Source organism: Capsaspora owczarzaki (assembly GCF_000151315.2).
Source record: "Capsaspora owczarzaki ATCC 30864 unplaced genomic scaffold supercont2.5, whole genome shotgun sequence".
NCBI classification, from domain to species: domain Eukaryota; class Filasterea; order Ministeriida; family Capsasporidae; genus Capsaspora; species Capsaspora owczarzaki.
Genome location: NW_011887296.1, coordinates 845,426 through 862,386, shown reverse-complemented (window position 1 = coordinate 862,386; position 16,961 = coordinate 845,426). Strand labels below are relative to the sequence as shown.

The 16,961-nt window shown below is 55.5% G+C and overlaps 6 protein-coding genes across 6 annotated transcripts; 3 read left to right on the top strand and 3 right to left on the bottom strand.

The window, feature by feature from the left end:
- The first annotated feature begins 17 nt into the window (after positions 1-17).
- CAOG_03701 (Rad54b protein) lies at positions 18-4,099 on the top strand. The gene is made up of 8 exons (XM_004363372.2): positions 18-83; positions 356-2,020; positions 2,123-2,304; positions 2,381-2,468; positions 2,762-2,974; positions 3,084-3,168; positions 3,243-3,714; positions 3,812-4,099. Exons 1-8 carry the CDS (start codon positions 23-25, stop codon positions 4,004-4,006), a joined length of 2,961 nt encoding a protein of 986 aa, XP_004363429.2. The 5' UTR covers positions 18-22; the 3' UTR covers positions 4,007-4,099.
- On the bottom strand, positions 4,070-6,598 carry CAOG_03700 (6-phosphofructo-2-kinase). The gene is made up of 6 exons (XM_004363371.2): positions 6,265-6,598; positions 5,206-5,843; positions 4,958-5,083; positions 4,720-4,848; positions 4,562-4,630; positions 4,070-4,453 (listed from the first exon to the last, which is right to left on the bottom strand). Exons 1-6 carry the CDS (start codon positions 6,575-6,577, stop codon positions 4,169-4,171), a joined length of 1,560 nt encoding a protein of 519 aa, XP_004363428.1. The 5' UTR covers positions 6,578-6,598; the 3' UTR covers positions 4,070-4,168.
- Positions 6,599-6,844: 246 nt separating this feature from the next.
- On the top strand, positions 6,845-7,638 carry CAOG_03699 (low molecular weight phosphotyrosine protein phosphatase). Its single transcript, XM_004363370.2, has 3 exons — positions 6,845-6,892; positions 6,963-7,327; positions 7,431-7,638. The coding sequence occupies exons 1-3, from the start codon at positions 6,868-6,870 to the stop codon at positions 7,512-7,514; spliced, it is 474 nt and encodes a 157-aa protein (XP_004363427.1). The 5' UTR covers positions 6,845-6,867; the 3' UTR covers positions 7,515-7,638.
- CAOG_03698 (stomatin-like protein 2) lies at positions 7,545-9,651 on the bottom strand. The gene is made up of 7 exons (XM_004363369.2): positions 9,358-9,651; positions 8,987-9,161; positions 8,840-8,898; positions 8,528-8,717; positions 8,366-8,458; positions 8,170-8,268; positions 7,545-8,057 (listed from the first exon to the last, which is right to left on the bottom strand). The coding sequence occupies exons 1-7, from the start codon at positions 9,586-9,588 to the stop codon at positions 7,696-7,698; spliced, it is 1,209 nt and encodes a 402-aa protein (XP_004363426.1). The 5' UTR covers positions 9,589-9,651; the 3' UTR covers positions 7,545-7,695.
- Positions 9,652-9,831: 180 nt separating this feature from the next.
- Positions 9,832-15,820, top strand: CAOG_03697 (hypothetical protein). The gene is made up of 3 exons (XM_004363368.2): positions 9,832-13,922; positions 14,029-14,787; positions 14,963-15,820. Exons 1-3 carry the CDS (start codon positions 9,978-9,980, stop codon positions 15,734-15,736), a joined length of 5,478 nt encoding a protein of 1,825 aa, XP_004363425.1. The 5' UTR covers positions 9,832-9,977; the 3' UTR covers positions 15,737-15,820.
- A 43-nt stretch (positions 15,821-15,863) lies between these two features.
- CAOG_03696 (hypothetical protein) lies at positions 15,864-16,947 on the bottom strand (the record flags this gene model as incomplete). Its single annotated transcript, XM_004363367.1, has 4 exons — positions 15,864-16,027; positions 16,144-16,297; positions 16,390-16,427; positions 16,509-16,947. The coding sequence occupies 4 exons, from the start codon at positions 16,945-16,947 to the stop codon at positions 15,864-15,866; spliced, it is 795 nt and encodes a 264-aa protein (XP_004363424.1).
- Positions 16,948-16,961: the final 14 nt, after the last annotated feature.

Below are 16,961 nucleotides of genomic sequence, written 5' to 3'. Positions count from 1 at the left end.
TCTCTCTCTTTGTTTCAAACAAATGCGACGGTCGTTCGCGCCGTCTGCATTCAAGTCGCCTTTGGTCAAGCGCGTCTGCCTCGGTCTGTTGCTTCCCGCTCTCCTCTCTCTCTTCTCGCTCTCTCTTGCGCTTCTCCTGCTTCTTTTTCCTTTGATCATCCTGCACTGCACGAGAGTGAGACTGAATGAAGCGCAACACAAAAAGATGCAAAAACACAAAAGTTGCGCCCAAGTTGCAAGGAAGAAAGTTGCGATCATGTTGTTTCAGATTGAAACCAGCCATCGTAGTTCGTTGCTTGTCTGCGTTGTGGCGCTGACCGAGTGTTGCTGTGCTGGCTGCTGGCGTTGGTCACAGATGGCGGCGAGAGTGGAACGCAAGTCGCAGTCGCATCGCCCGTCGCGCAACCCACACACGACACACACGAGCCAGAGCGCAAGCAGCAAGAGGAAGGAAGCGATTTTCCCGCGCTTTTGGCCTCGCCCACCCCAGCGCCCCCAGCCGTGCAGCAGCCTGTCGCCGTCGGCGGCGAGCGCCACGTACCCACTCCATCGGTGCCAAAGTTCAAGTCTCCAGTGGCCGTCGGCCGCCCTGTGGTGCCTGGCGTGGCCGGCAGCTCGAGCAGTGCCGCCCAACAGCAACCTGCCGCGACGACCGCTTCTTTGACGGCCACAGGCCTCGCGACAGCAGGCGAGGCCGAGCCACCTACACGGTACTTTAGCGCAATGTGGTGCAAGCTGTCCAACAAGAAGCACAAAAGCTGGGAGAGCGACGCTGTGCTGATTGTCAAGGGCCGGAAGGTGACGCTCAAGGACAGCGAAGGCAAGGACATTGGACAATCGAGCAGCTATGGCCCCAAGGAACTCGCCAGCCTCAAAAGCGGCGAAACATTGGTGGTCGGCTCTCGAGAGGTTGAAATCAACCAACCGATTGCGCCCGAAGATTTCATGTCGGGACGGTGTTTCACTGCTGTCGGCATTGGCGCTGCCACCACCAAGCACGTGCCCGGGTCAAAAACCGCGGCAACTAGTATGACAAGCACGGGGCTGGCTTTGGCGGCCAACATGGCCGCGCCTCGCGTGTCTACCAGCTTCCGAAAGGTCGTGACCAGCGCGACCGTCTTGCCGAACGGTCCTGCGCCACCGCCCCCAGCCAGGCATGACCCCACTGCTGAAAACGCGCTGGTCATGCAGCGGCCATCGCGAGAGCATTACAAGCTCCACGGCAAAGGAGTGCCGCATGTTGTCGATGTGGTGGTCGACCCATTCCTGAGCGTGCAGCTCCGGCCGCACCAGCGCGACGGCGTCCGGTTTCTCTACGAGTGCGTGACTGGCATGCGCACCGATGCCGGCTTTGGCGCCATTCTCGCAGACGAAATGGGTCTGGGCAAGACCCTGCAATGCGTGACGCTTCTGTGGACGCTGCTCAAGCAAGGCCCGTACATGGGCACCGCGCTCGTCAAGCGAGCCTTGGTGGTGTGCCCGAGCTCGCTGGTGAAAAACTGGCAGCGGGAATTCAAAAAGTGGCTGGGCGACCATCGGCTCCAGACCTTTGCCGTCTCGGCCGAAAACCGACCCGATGCCTTCCTGCTCCAGACGGTCATTCCTGTCATGATTGTGAGCTACGAGATGCTGCGCCAAGAGATTGATGTCATTTCAAAGGTTCCCTTTGACATTGTCTTTTGCGACGAAGGGCATCGGCTGAAAAACGAGTCGGCCAAAATCTCGCAGGCGCTCATGTCGCTCAGCACGCGCCGCCGCATCATCCTGACTGGTACGCCCATCCAGAACGACCTGCAGGAGTTTTTCAGTCTGCTCGAGTTTTGCAACCCTGGCATTGTCGGCACCGCGACCACGTTCAAGCGCATCTACGAAAACCCGATTGTTGCGTCTCGACAGCCCGAGGCGACGCAAGATGAAAAGCTGCTTGGCCAGCAGCGTGCGAGCCAACTGCAACAGCTCACCTCCTTGTTCTGTCTGCGGCGAACGTCGGATGTCAACCGTCAGTACCTGCCTCCGAAAAGTGAGTTATTGGGATTTTTGTCGGGGTTTGCTGGGGTTTGTCGGTTTGATGAATTGGGGAGGGGTCTTTTGCTGATATTATGACTTGATTCGATTGCAACAGTCGAGTACGTCGTCTTTTGCGAACCATCCCCATTGCAACTGGCCATCTACCGCAAAGTATTGCAATCTGCTCCACTGCGATCCTGCTTTGACTCGAGCAGTCGTGCTTCCCAGCACCTGGTCGCCATTACCAGCCTCAAGAAGATTTGCAACTCGCCCGCGCTCATTCATGAGCTTGCGAAGGTTTGTGGGGCGCGATGCTCCCGCATCTTTGGAAACAACTGACGCCCGTTTCTCACACACTTGCTGACTTGTGTAGAATGCCGAGAAGGACTCGTTGTTCGCCAACACGATCGACCTCTTTCCCGACGACTTTTCTCCCGACACGTTTGATGCGGCACATTCTGGCAAGCAGCGAATTTTTTGGATGTGGGCCTTGCGTTGTATCGACAAACTGACTTTTTTTGTTTTCTCTCTCTCTCTCTCTCTCTCTCTCTCTCTCTCTCTCTCTCTCTCTCTCTCTCTCTCTCTCTCTCTCTCTCTCTCTCTCTCTCTCTCTCTCTCTCTCTCTCTCTCTCTCTCTCTCTCTCTCTCTCTCTCTCTCTCTCTCTCTCTCTCTCTCTCTCTCGCTCTCTCTCTCACACTCTCTCTCTCTCTCTCTCTCTCTCTCTCTCTCTCATTTTTTTTTTTTCGTGGGCAGGCAAAATGGCAGCTCTGGCACAAATCCTGTGCACAATCAAGCGCGACACGACTGATCGCGTTGTCATTGTCTCCAACTACACTCAAACGCTCGACCATCTCGAGAAACTTTGCGCTGCATACGAGTTTTCCTTTGCCCGTCTCGACGGCTCGACACCCACAGCGAAACGACAGCCCATCGTGGAGGCCTTCAACTCCAAGTACAGCACAGATTGTAAGACACCACAATTCCCCCCCCCCCAAACAAAACATTGGAGCCATAAGAAGTTATGAACAAGCCGTTAACTGTTTTTTATTATTATTATTATTCTTATTATTTGCAGATGTCTTCCTTCTAAGTTCCAAGGCTGGTGGTGTTGGCTTGAACCTTGTTGGAGCCTGTCGTCTCATTTTGGTCGACACCGACTGGTAAGTTTGTCTTGGCAGAGGGAGGTAGCGCTATGAGCGATCGGCAGCTCACATTCGAACAAATCGCAAACCAGGAATCCGGCCAACGATCTGCAGGCCATGGCGCGTGTGTGGCGCGACGGGCAGACGCGAACCGTGCATCTCTACCGCATGCTTTTGACAGGAAGCATCGACGAAAAGATTTACCAGCGACAGCTTTCCAAGCAAGGCTTGAGCGTCGCCGTGTCGAGCAACGAAGGCGAGGCCTCGGCTGTCTCGTTCTCGCAGGACGAATTGCGAGACTTGTTTTCGCTTCGAGAAGACACGCTGTGCGATACGCACGATTTAATGTCCTGCTCGTGCGAGACTGGGCGGGCCGCGCGTGAGGTCAATGATTCTGAAAATGTCGGCGGGAACGCCCTGAAAAAGACTGGGCTTGGTCGCGGGGGCGCCGCAGCCGCTCTCAAGCAGCGCCTCATTGACACCGGCAAGCTTAAGGCCTCCGTGAGCAGCGAGCTTCAAAGCTGGGCACACGTCGACCGCCTTCATTTTGAGCAACTTCCGTCGGTGCGTTTATTCGTTTGGCTTTGCTTTGCTTTGCTTTCCGTGTTCCGCTTCTGTCGGTGACGCTTGACTCACCCGTCTTGACTTGACTGAACTGCAGGACGCCGGCTTGAACGATGTTACGCTGGATGGGAAGCTGTCGTTTGTGTTTCATCGCGTTTTTAGCTTTGGGAGTGCACCGGCACCATCTTCTGAGCCGACACCGATGACTGTGGACGGCACAGATGTGGCTGGAGCCGCGGCTGACGAGTCCTTTGCAATCGCAGAGCTCACAGCCGAGGACTTTGAAGATTGAAAAAAAACGTTCAAGTCAAGTGGCATGAACATGTCGTCCTTTGTACATTTAAAAGCAAAAAAAACTAAGTTTGTGTATTTCACAAAGAAATGCAAAGAAAGAATTCCCTGTAGATTTTGATTCCAGCACATCAGCAGACTGTTGCAACTACAGCCCCAAAGCTTAATGACCAGCAGCAGTAGGACCGTCAGCAGGCTTCGGACGATAGGTGTTGACGGCAGGAACGTTGACCTTGAACATTTCAACCTTGCAGCCGTAGGCAATCGGTGTCAGCTTGATGACCGTATGGAGGGGCACGTCCACATAGGGCAGCTCTTCTGAGGGCTTGTCCAAGAAGTATGCCAGCAGGCACCGGAGGACGGCTTGGTGGCCAACGACCACGACATCCTTTTGACGCTCGAGCTCCATGATGCACGGCTCCAGTCGAGACACGACATCGCGGTAGGACTGTTGGCAATGGCATCATCAACCAAATAATGTGTACGAACGTCAGTAACGGAGCAATGCTTGGGCGCGTTATCACGCAAGAAGGCAGTCGTCGACAAAAAATCAAACCTCGCCACGGGGGTAGCGATACAAGTACTTGTCTTCATCACGTCGCGCAAAGTCTTGCGGGAATTTTTCCTATTCCAACGCAAAGAAACACACAAAAAGAACGTGAGTGACTCGCAAAGCCTGATGGCTTGAAACTTCGCCAACGAAAAACTTCAAACCTGAATCTCCTCGTAAGTCATCCCATCGCACTCGCCGGCATCCAGCTCGTCGAGCGCTCGCCATTCGACAAAAGGCCGGCCAAACACCGCTGCCGTTTGCCGCGCGCGAGTGAGAGTACTGGTCCAGATCTGAAAAGCAGGAGGAAGAGACAAAGGGAAGTCAAAAAGAAATAGTCAGCTCTGGTTGACAACAAGCTGGGGGGGGGGCTCCAAGCTCTGCAGCAATAGTGACGCCTACAGTAAAGTCTTTCGGGCCAAACTCGGCCATCCAGTTCTTGAGCTCGCGGGCGTAGGCTTGGCCACGGCTGCTCAAAGGAGCATCGCCACCAATCTTGCCCTCTACGTTGTACTCGCTCTCGCCATGCTAACAGAAATGTCAAGGGCAACAATCAGAAACAACAAGCCAAAAACAAAGTCAACCACACACACACACAAAAAAAACTCTAACAAAAATGATGGCATCTCGACACGAATTAGCAAGCTTACCCGAGTCAGGTAGATGGCACGCGGAGCAATGTGCGTGTTCATCAAAAAGTAGACAATGCGGCTCTGCAGATAGCCGGTGGTGCGGTTGACGACAAACTTGGCACCGACATCAATCATGCGAATGTAGCTGAGATGCTTGTCGAGCTCGTCGTCCATGGGCTCGTATGCTGCCTGATAGTGCTGGATGCGTTGGATAAAGTCCTCAATGGCAGCCTCCGGGGGCATGTTGCGGTAATCCGGAGATCCGAGCTTGACGAGCTGGATGTTTTGACGGATGAGGTCTGGATCGTCGCAGATGGACTCGATGAAGAAGGTCTGGATTTTCTCCTTTGTCATCGTGTCGACAATCAGCTTGCGGCGGTTGCGTGTCGTGTTGGTGGCGTCGTAAAACCCGACACGGCCGCCTTCCTTGAACCACTGGAGCAAATCCTGCAGCGCGACGAACGAAATTTCACGGCGCTTCTGCTCCGCCTCGGCGTTCTTGGGATCGAAAAAGTCGGCTTTCTGCTCGGCGCCCACCGTTTCGCGGCGATACACGCCGACATTGAAGACCTTGGCCTCGACGCCCAGCCAGCACAGGTAGCGCGCGAGTTTTCGCGCAATGTACGACTTGCCTCTCGCGGGCAGGCCCACCATGACTGATGAAAATCAATGACAAAGGGAAGGCCAAAAACGAACAAGAAGCAAGTCAAGGTGAGGACAACGGCGATGAAAACAAAAAGGGCATTGTTCTGAGAATTGAGTGAGATTGAATAAATTTGGGAACCGGCAAAGATGAAGATTGAAGAGTCGAAACCCATCCCCCCTGCTGCTACCACAAACAAACGAATGAAAGAAGAGAAACCCCCACTGCAAAAACGATGTCCACCGAGACACAAGATGGAGTCGAGAAGTGAGAGGGTGTGATACGGTGATATGGTCAAAGTGCGAGTAAGATTTTTGGTCGGATTCGCACAAAGACGGTCGAACCACCAAAAAGCGCGAACAAACGCCGGTCGTCCTAGTCAAAACGCGTCGTCGACCCAACCGCTTCCACTTGCAATAGCGAAACTGGCATACCGATGGCAAGCTTGTCTGGAGTGCCCGTCGGTGTGATTGAGGCGTGCGTTGCGCGCGAGTTGGTGAGCAGCGTCGAGAACGACTTGGACGAGACCAGCCCGGTGCGCGGATGCGACGAGCCGCCGCCGCCGCCGCCGCCGTGGTGTCCGTCGCCAGAGGACGAGGATGAGGACGAGGATGCCGACGAGGATGAAGTCGAGCTGGCTGCTGCTGCGGCGGTCGCGTTGGCGAGTGCGCGCTCGGCCAGCTGCGCCGAAGACGAGTCCGTCAGCTGCGTCGAGTCTGCTGCAGCAGCAGAGTGTTGATGCGCCATTTGTCCGGATGAGAGACTGAGCTATTATTGCGTATTGGTTTCAGAATGAGCTTTAGCTAGTCCTATATGTGGTGATGAACCCAGCGAATGCTCGTCACAGTGAGCGGTTTGCAGGTCGAATTGAGATTTGCTTGGTCAAGTCCTGCTTGTCTTGAGTGAGAGCAAAGTGTGCGTGTGTGTGTTTGATGTGCTTGCTATCATGTCGTGAGTACGACGTGTCGCTCTCAGAATCTCACTATCCTGTCACGTCAATCTCAGTCCTTGTTTCGCTCTGGTTTTTGAAACAAAACATGCACGTCTTGATGGTCTGCTTGGGTAGGTGCCTTTTGGCAGCTGTTGAGATGACAGCTGCATCCTAACACTGACGATGTAATGCTGCGACTAGGGAACATTTGCCGGTCGCCAATGGCCGAGGCAGTGCTCGCTCATCTCGTGGCAGAGGCCGGATTGACGGAAACCTGGCGGGTGGACTCGGCGGGGACTGCCAACTACCATGTCGGAGACGCCCCAGACCACCGCACAGTGCAAGTGTGCCGATCGCGCAACGTGGCCATCAAGCACACGGGCAGGCAGCTCTGCAAGGAGGACTTTGAGCTGTTTGACTGGATTCTCGTCATGGACGACTCCAACCTCAGCAACACGATGAATGTGAAATCGCGCCACTATGGCCAAAAGAAGACTCGAGCAACTGTGGAGCTTCTAGGAAACTACGACCCGACTGGCAAGCGCCTTGTTGACGACCCTTACTATGTACAGTAGTCGCGCCAACACAAACTTTTGCCCGTTTGGTTTTTGGTTTGGTACCGACCTCTTGCTCACTGAATCAACTCTACCTGGAAATTGATTGGTTTAGGGTGGTATCTCAGACTTTGAGGACGTGTTTGCACAGTGCGAGCGCTCGTTGCGACGATTTCTTGAGGCCCACAAGGCCTCCTGAACGAGAGATTATCCATTCTTTTTGTGGGGTGTTGTAATCGCCTGCGTGTCGTTCTAGACTGGTATACAGCTCAATCGCATAACAGCAACCATGGACCTTTACTGCTGGACAAGCAAATACCAAACAGAACACCGCAGCGGCGTTGTGGGTAGCGAAAACAAAAAAACCCGTTTCGTTCATGTTAGTCAGACTTTGTGGTGTCGGTAGAGGTGGTGGTGGTGGTGATTGCGCGTTCGCGTGCTGGTGCGGCTGGCTGCGCTCGCGTTGCGACGTCAGACAGGGCGGATGGAGCGGAAGGCACAACGCCTTGAATGCCCTTGAAAACGGCGAGAGCTTGGGACACCATACTGGCGGGGTCTGTTGCGTTTGCGGGCAACAGGATCGTGTTGCCGGCCTTTGCAATCTTGCTGAATGCCTCCATGTACTGCTGTGCCACCGAGAACGACATGGCCTCAGCACCTCCCTGGCGAGCCATGGCTGCGCCAACCTCCGTGAGCGATTGAGCTGTCGCTTTGGCAATAGACTCGATGGCTTGCGCTTGACCTGTGGTTGAAAAGTCATCCAGCAGCAGAATGGTGATGATGATGAGAGGGAGGACATTCTCGGTGCGAGTCAATGATGACTTGAGGTCAATTCGACTTTGTTCTGAATTTACCTGTCGCCTCGTTGATCTGCTTGAGACGCTGTGCCTCGGACGACAGAATCATGCTTTGCTTGTGACCTTCTGCGATATTGATGGCAGCCTCACGTTGACCTGCAGGAATCGAGGACAAGTTGAGCGAACTTGCACAAATCAAAAAAACGATGACAACAGTGGGACTCTTTCATCTCAACCCCAAAGCATGCCGCACCTTCAGACTCGAGAATGGCCGCGCGCTTTTTACGTTCAGCGGCGACTTGCATTTGCATCGACTCGATAACACGCTCCGGGAGCTGAATGTCACCTGAGATGCAGGAGAGTGTGAGCAAAACGATGCAACAGCGGGGTGCATTCATCAAGCACAAGCTCTTACGAATTTCATAGCGCAGACACGTGATGCCCCACACGTTCGAAGCGCTGTTGATGGCCTCTACAATGCGAGCGTTCAGTGAAGCGCGCTCCTTGAAGACATCATCGAGCTTCATCATGCCGATTTCAGAGCGCATCGTGGTCTGCGCGAGCTGTTTGACAGCGTACTCTGGGTTTTCGACTCCGTATGACGCCTGATGGTGCGAGCGAGGTTGAGAAACAAAAAAAAACACACCAGTGATCAGCAACGAATGCAATAATGCCAAAAAAAAAAAAAAAAAAAAGTGAACAAAAACACAGCACTCTCGCCACTGACCTTCTTTGGATCCACAATGCTCAAATAAAGGACGCCATCCAAGTTCAGGGTTACGTTATCTGGGTGATGAGCGATTGGGCAAACGCAGATGAGTCAAACACCTTATGAACGCACAGAAACGACACAAATGACACCGTTTTGAGCTACCTTGAGTGATTGCAGACTGGGATGGAATGTCCAGCGCCAGCTCTTTCAATGAGTGCACATATCGGATTTGGTCGACAATCGGGACAAGCAGGTTCAATCCGGGCTCGAGCACCGAGTGGAACTTGCCAAAGCGTTCAACGACCCAAGCCTCTTGCTGCGGCACAAAATTGATTCCCTGCAGCCAGAAGCAAGTATGATTTCGAGGACAATGTAAAAGTCAGGATTGTGAACGTTTATATCGTGTATCTTGTGTGAAGTGCATGTCTTGGCGGGCTGGACGGTCGTGGTGGTCCATTTGCTGCCCCATCCCCCCCCGGGTCAGAACAAACCAAGCACACATGCGTTCTGCTGAAGGTGGATTGTAGCCATACCGTGTTGAGCGGGATGGTCTGGCGGCGCGACTGGAGGCTGGCGTGGCGAACTGGCGCTTGTGACAGCGTAGGACGGAGGGCAGCAGTGGCGAGACCAGTGCGCGCTGCGAGGCCGCCGTACCGCGCAGCAGCAGCAACAGCAGCAGGATGTGAGATGACGGAGGCAGACGCGACTGCCGACGGGAGCAGCGTGGCCGAGCGCAGCATGGACGAGGCAGCAGCAGTCTGCATTTTGAACTCAAAAAAGCTCAGAAAATCGGGACAAGTAAGGGAATCAAAAACAAACAAAAAAAGACTGAGATTCTTAGTTAGTGCAAAGTACCAAGTCGACCACGGAGAAAGTGCTCCTCCATGCTTTGGCTCACAGTGAAACTGCTGAATCCATTCATCTCTCCTTCTTCCATGCGTGCCGTAGCGACTTATTTCCACCTTGCTCTGATTTATGTATGATTCCGACTCGACCAGTCTTGAAAATTTGCAACAAGCTTTTTTTGCAGTTTTCTCAGATTTCTGAGCTCTTTTTTGGCCTTTTCTGTTCGTTCTCTTCCTGAGCGGTCTTCTAACACGTTTGCTGATTCAGTCCCACATCATCATCATCAGCAGCAGCATTGCAGACAACAATGTCAGCAGAACTTGGATCTGCACCTGCACCTGCACCTGCACCTGCACCTGCACCTGCACCTGCACCTGCGCTGCCGCCGCGCGCGCCTCGGATTGTCAATCGAGTTGAGACCCGGTTTGAACCAGTCTGGCTGGGATTGCCCTCGGCGTCCGACCTGCCGCCGGCGACGTTCTCGTACATTGCCAATGCATCTGGCTCATCGCTGGTCTCGGTCGCAGGCGCCCACGGGCAGCACGGCCGCGACGGCACGCAGTTTGGCATGCCCGGCACGGACGGGAGTGCTGGTGCGAACGGGCGACCTGGCCTCGATGCGTACTCGCTCGCTCTCACCATGACTGCAGTGACGACGAGTGCTACAGCTACAAGCGCAGCAGGTAGTTCCAGCCCGAGCGGTGGCAGTGGCAGTGGCAGTGGCAGTGGTGGCTTGGTTGGTGAGGCCCAGCAGGGGGGGTCAGCTTCGCCCGAGGAGAGCGAATCGTTCGTTGTTGCGCTGCGAGCAGTCTTTGCACCCGCGCCGGGACAGCCGCCAAGCAACATTGTCGAGGATCGCTTGCCATTGCCATTGCCAGGCGATAGCAGAGGCAGCAGCAGTGCCGATGGCGTCGCTGCAGACCTTCTTGAACTGCAGCAGCAGCCTGCGATTGAGATTCAGGCGCGAGGGGGAGACGGCGGCTCGGGCGGCAACGGCGGCAACGGCGGCTGCGGAGCGCGTGGCACAAAGGGCAGCGATGCCACAAGGTCGAGTCCAGCGGGCGATGGCGGGCAAGGCGGCGACGGTGGCGACGGTGGCCGCGCTGGCAACGGTGCGAATGGAGGCCGTGGTGGCCAGATTCAAGTCTACGTCCATGAACGCGACGCGGATTTACTCATGCTACTGCGCACGAGCCTCGCCCCACCGCCGCCGCCCGCAAGTATGTCAAGCACATCGAGCATCAACTCGGGAGTGAATCACAACACCTCAAGCGCGAGCCACTCGTCGCCTTTTCAGACGAGTCAAGCTACCGTTCCGACAGCCGTGGCAGGCGGCCGCGCTGGGCAGGCTGGCACCGCTGGTCTCGCCGGTGCTGGAGGGCTTGGCGGTCCTGGAGGACTCGGCATTGTGTGGACGGCCCCAGCCTCGGGCTCGGGCAGCAGCAACGGTGGTCAAGCCAAGACAGTCCGACAGGAACGGGCCGCGGGCCGCACGGGGCCTTCTGGGCGAAGCGGTCGACCCGGGCTGACAGGCATGCACGGACAGGACGGCGCGAACGGTGCTGCTGTTGTGACTGTTCAATTCGACAATGGTACTGCGGCCAACTTCACGCAGCCGTACGCGCTCCAGCTGGCACAAAGCGTGCATTACGACACCCATGGCTCGGGTATACTGGAGCCGTCCAGCAACCTGCACGCCGGCGTGGCTCTTGTGAACGTCGGTGGCATGCCTACACCCCGTCATCAAGATATCGCTGTGCGCATTGTTGCCAACCAATGGGTCGGACCTGTCACACCACACGGCCAGGCCGGCGCGCAGCTTCTTCCTCGAGGAATTGCGCCAGGGGCCACGGCGGCCATCTCAACCCCCATTTCAGCAACAATTTCCGACATTCGGCTCCAGCCCGTACCCGTCGAGCCCTTTGTGGCGCACGGGAAGATTGATTATCGCGCAACTGTAAGTCGCGTCAACATTGACTTTCCTGCCGTTCGTGCCCAGAGCACACCCGTCACGATCTGCTTCCCCGTGCAGCTTTCAGCTGTACTGGGTGCGGACACACTGGTCCGTGGCGGGGAAGCCCCGTTTGCGTTCAAGGTGACCAATATCGCGCAAGTGGCCCTGGGCACCGGTTCTGCATCAAGACGCCCCGTGCTTGCTCACATGCGCCTTGTGAACACGGCCAAGCTAGACTCATTGCGGGCTCACGTGGCTGCACCAAAGTCGACTTCCATCCCCTCCGCACCGTCACTCGTTGGCATCTCAGACCTCGACACGTCCCATCGCGACGCTGGTCTCCCGACGAGTGCTGAAGATGATGACTTGCTCAAGATTAATGCCAATTCGGTGCAAGCCGGGTTTGGCAAGTCTGATCTGGCCGAGTTTGGGAGATCGCTGTCGCAGCCGCCGCGGCTTTCTTTGAGCTCGTCGCTCGGGTTTGAAGACGATCTTTTGCTGCGCTCGAGCGCTCCGCTGCCTTTCGCGGCAGAGCAAGTGATTTTCCGCGACAAAAACGGATTCCCATTGGACTTGCAGGAAGGCCTCACTGCCATGTTGGAGACGCTCCCCGCTGGAAGCTCGCGCATTCTTTCTGGCACTTTTGCCTTTGCAAGCAATGAGGTACCCTTGTACACTCACGCTGTTTTGCAAGCATCGCTTGCACTCGGTAAACTGCGCGACCCTGCCCAGCTCCAGCTAATTCAGCAACGGCTGCATCTGGTGCAGCTGTGTGAAACGTACGAGCGCAACTGGTCTGCTGACGTGCTACTTGTGCTCAACTCTCTCACCACCACCGACGAGATTGCCGCTTGGGAGCGCGTCGCCCGTCGTTTGGGCCTGGTTGTCAACCGCTGGAACGTGTCCTTTTATGGTGGACTCTCGCTCCGCGATCTGAAACCAGACGGCACGTCGCTGGCTCGGGATTTAAAGCACAAGTCGATCATTCTTTTGAACAATGCCTTCCGCCCTGGCGGCCCTGCAGCGGCTGCGAGCGTGTCTGGCACGGCAGTGCTGCCGCTGCATTTGATGCCGACCGGCGATCTCCTAGCCGCCGCCCGCGACTTTGGCATCCATTCTTATATTGTTGGCAGCGTGCCACCATCGAAAATCCCTGCAGAGGAGCTGGTTCCGCTCGATGTGAAGAGGCATGTTGCGTCGTATGCAACCCGCGAGGACTTTTTGTTTCACCCACACATGGCCGACTTGGGATTGTGGCTCCCTGCACACCACGTCGGGGACTTTTCAGGTCAGGTGCACGTTCACCTCGAACGTAGTTGGCGATGGAAAGCCATGTATGGCGTTCTTCGTAAAGCAAGCGGGACCCTGTCCCTGTACTACACGGAACGCGACGATCGTCCTGTCGCGCTATTGCAACTAGCCGGAGCGGTGCTCTACCGAGACACTCACGACGGATGCGCATTCACCATCATTACCGCTTCACACAACATCAAATTCCGCATTGGCAGCGCTGCCCGAGCGACTGCTGTTCAATTTGCGAATGCATCACCTCCAACGTCGCCCTCACCACACTCCCTGCAACCAACAGCCAGTCATCCATTCGCCGGATCTCCCTCTGGCCTGCATGGATCAGGATCTCACTCTGGGTCGATGCATTCACTCGACTCCCGCGAGCCAGAACGACTAGCGCCCATGCCGCATGCCTCTGCTCCCCGGAACAAGGGCAAGCTGGCAAGCTCCATCCTTAAAAAGGCACAGTCCGCTCGTCACCACCTAAAGCGTGACTCGGTGGAATTGCTGGCGCAGGCAGACACCGACGCCACGGATGATGGCTCCGATTTGGACGAAGATTTGCCAATCCAGGATGGCGTCGGGGTCGATCGCAGTAAATCATCCAATGGCTTGCCACATCAACGGTCGGAGCAACCCACCTTTGAGCGCGTTGGGGAAGACGAAGAGGAAACCGGCCCGGCTGTTGTCGATGTCAAAGACGTCTCCGCCGATCATGGCGAGTGGTGGCGGCAGATTCGTTCTGTTGCCATCTCTGCCTCGCAAGCTCACGTTGCACTGGCGTCGCAGCGTGGCGGCGAAGAGTTTCCGTCCCTTGGCAGCATTGATGGCTTGTCTGGCGAACTGGAGCTGGAATTTAGCGTGTTCTTGGGCAAGCGGTATTCGTCCAAGTTCTTTGTTCTCCGTGCTGAGCGCCAAGAGCTCGACCAATTCGAGTCCGAGTCTGCTCTTGAGCCAGACCGTACAATTTCCCTGCGTAACGCTGTTGTTCGCTGCGGCCATCCACGGGTAAGCTGTTGGCTGTTGTTGCTGTTGCTGTTGCTGTTGCTGTTGTTGAGCTGGGTTTTGTTTGTGTCCCTGTTTCCTCACACATCAACTATATTTTACGGTGTAGGACAACCCTCTGAGCGAGCAATTCTTTACCATCATGTCGGCTACAGACACGATCGTTCTGCGACACCGGCCTGGCTTGCCGGGCTCGGGACAACACACCCGCGACGAGTGGCTTTTGGCGATCGCAGTCACACTTGCCCATCGACCAGAAGAGAGTGCGCAAGACGATCCGGAAGACGACTACTCCATCGAAGCTGACAAGCGCGGCGTGAGCGAGCTGCCCTCCGCGTCCGGACGTTCCACTGCAATGCTTCGCGTCGACCGCTGGCCGTGGTACGCGTTTGATCGGTGCAATCGACTGGTGGTCGAAACTTCTGCGCTGGACTTCAAGGGTTCTCCGCAGCTGAACGATCTCGTCCGCAAGGCCTACCGATTCGCGTCTCGGTTGGCCAAGCGGTACCCGACTCAGCGGTTTGTGGTAGTCTACGAGTTCAACCCTGGAAGGGTCGCTGGCGGGTTTATCAAGCCGCGATATCGTGTCGGCTCGCTTCGAGTCTTCCGCACGCTCGACTCCATGGGCACATCGCTTATTCAGCAGCGTGTCGAAACCGACGCTCTTCATTCAACCGAGTGGATTGAGTCAAACTTGAACTTGTTCAACACTTTCAAGACTGTCTCATTTGCTCGAAAGTTGGCGCTCTTGCCAAAGCCCAATCTTGCGTACCCGTCCGTTCAACAGTGGCGGAATGGCGAGGCGCTCACCACCGATGTCGGCATCATGTACCAAGCACTCCTGTCCGATCTAGCGGATGAGCAAGCGGTGAGTATCAAGCTTTGTATCATGATTGTTTTGGTTTTGTGGATGTGCAATTGTGGGGAACCTAACGCACACAACAAAGCTAGTGTTTTCGTCCTGGTGGGTGGTTGATTTTTGGGGTTTTTTTCTGACATACTGGTGCCCTGATGCTGCTTGCTGCACCTCGTCCGTGGTTCAGGCGCTCCGAAATCACCGCTGGATGTCGACTCTCGATCAAGACAACCTGTTGCCTCATCTCCAATGTCTCCGAGAGCTTGCAGCGTTTGCTTTCGGAACTGTGGATGCATCTTCCACCAAGGAGTTCTTCCTGGCAAGAATGTTTGCAGACATTCTATTCATGGCGCGGAATATTACTTGGTTTTGGGACCGCATTCTGCCTCGACGACGCAATGCACGAATTTCTCGCGCGACCGAGGCTGTCATTTTGGCTGCCGTCAAGACGACAGCCTTCCGAGCTCCTGACAACTCTTACTACGACGGCACTGATCTGGTCATGGCAGAGCTGGCGACGTTGCAGTCTCTTCAGGGTCGCAAAGTTTGGCGCATGACTCCTGGTCAAGTGCTGCATCACTTCTGCTTCCCGCCTGGTTTGAACCTCGCGACTCGCGACAACCACGACCGCCACACGCGCCGCTACGCCGAGCTTGTCACCCGATCCTCTGCCCCTTCAGCGCCGAACGGCGCTGGAGCTCACCCCACTCCCGCGGGAGCGCTCCGAGTGGACCCCGTCCCTGTGATGCTCCCAACCAAGCTCGAGTCCAAACCTGCGACTGTCCACTACCGGTTGCACGACAATCGTTGCGTAAACATCGTGTTCAGTGCTGCGGAGTTTGAGCAGCGCCAAGCAGAGCAGCACAAGGGCTGGCCGATTCGGAAGGATGCTCAACTCCAGCGGTTTGACTCTGCCTCTCGCGTTGCTGCAATCGAGAAGCTGGAGCACTTGCTTGCTTGAGCAGGATGAGTCTACTCGTGTGTATTACTTGTTGGGGATGGATTGGTTCGGTTTCCGTTGTAATCTACAGTAAAAATATTGAACTACTTGTTGCTTTTCGCTATTCAACTCCAAACGACTTGATCGCTCAGCTGGTGATGAGGTCAGCGGTTTGTGCGCCCGTAGTACGAAGGAAATCATCAACGGACACGACGAGCTTCCAATCAATGTCTCCGGCGCCCAGATACATGACAGGCGGTTGCAAACTTAGGATTGCACGGCTGACCAGAATTGGGACGTTGCGTGTCATTCCTAGAAGAATCAGAAGAGAATGGCGCACACATTTCCACACAACGCGTGAGTTTTTTAAAGCATGCAAGGGCTCGGGGTGAGGGACGGGGGGGGGGGAATCCAACCAACCCACTGACCAATTGGGCAAACGCCATTCTTGTCAAAGCCAGTCAATGCAAATGACACTTCCGGATCAACAAGGCGATAGTTCAGTGTCTTTGTCGACAGAACAGGCTTGTGTAGGTTGCGAATATACGACACCATCTTGTCCGAGTCGAACTTTGTTGTATACTGGTGTCATCCAACGTTTGCAGCGATGAGCGGCGGCCAAGCACCAATTCAAGAGGCATCGCCACAATTTGGATGGATGGCCATTACTTTACCTGAACGATTACACAGTAGTACTTTGAGTTGCGAGGATCTGAGGCGATTGATTACAAGATGAAAGTGAGCCATTCCCGCACACTGCGTTCTCCCTGCCGAGCCCATATTGCAATTTTACCAAGACTTGCACTAGCTGCCAGCTCGGCAGCGCCAATTCCAGTGAGATCTGCCTTGTTCGCAGCCTTGTTCATTCTGGTGTTTTCCAGCACGATGGACTTGCACAGGTGGTGAATGGACGGTGCTTGGAGAACGTTTCGCCGTCGCTCCAGCGTCCAGTCATAGTAATCGCTCGGCACACATCGCAGCGACATGTGCAATGCAGCAGACTCGCATGCTCGGCGGACGCGCTGGACAGCCTCGGGCTCGCCGACTTTGGGCTGAGCAGCGTCCTTGGATTCAGATGTCTGGCCCTGGCTCAGCACCAACGCCCGATTCACGTTGAATTTGACTGGAACAGAGGCCTCGTCCAGAATGCCAGAGTATAGGAGAGTAATGGACGTTGACAGTTGCTCCAGCTGGGCGAGCAGCGTGGCCTGTCTGGCCTCCGTCGAATCCATGACTGTGCGTTGAT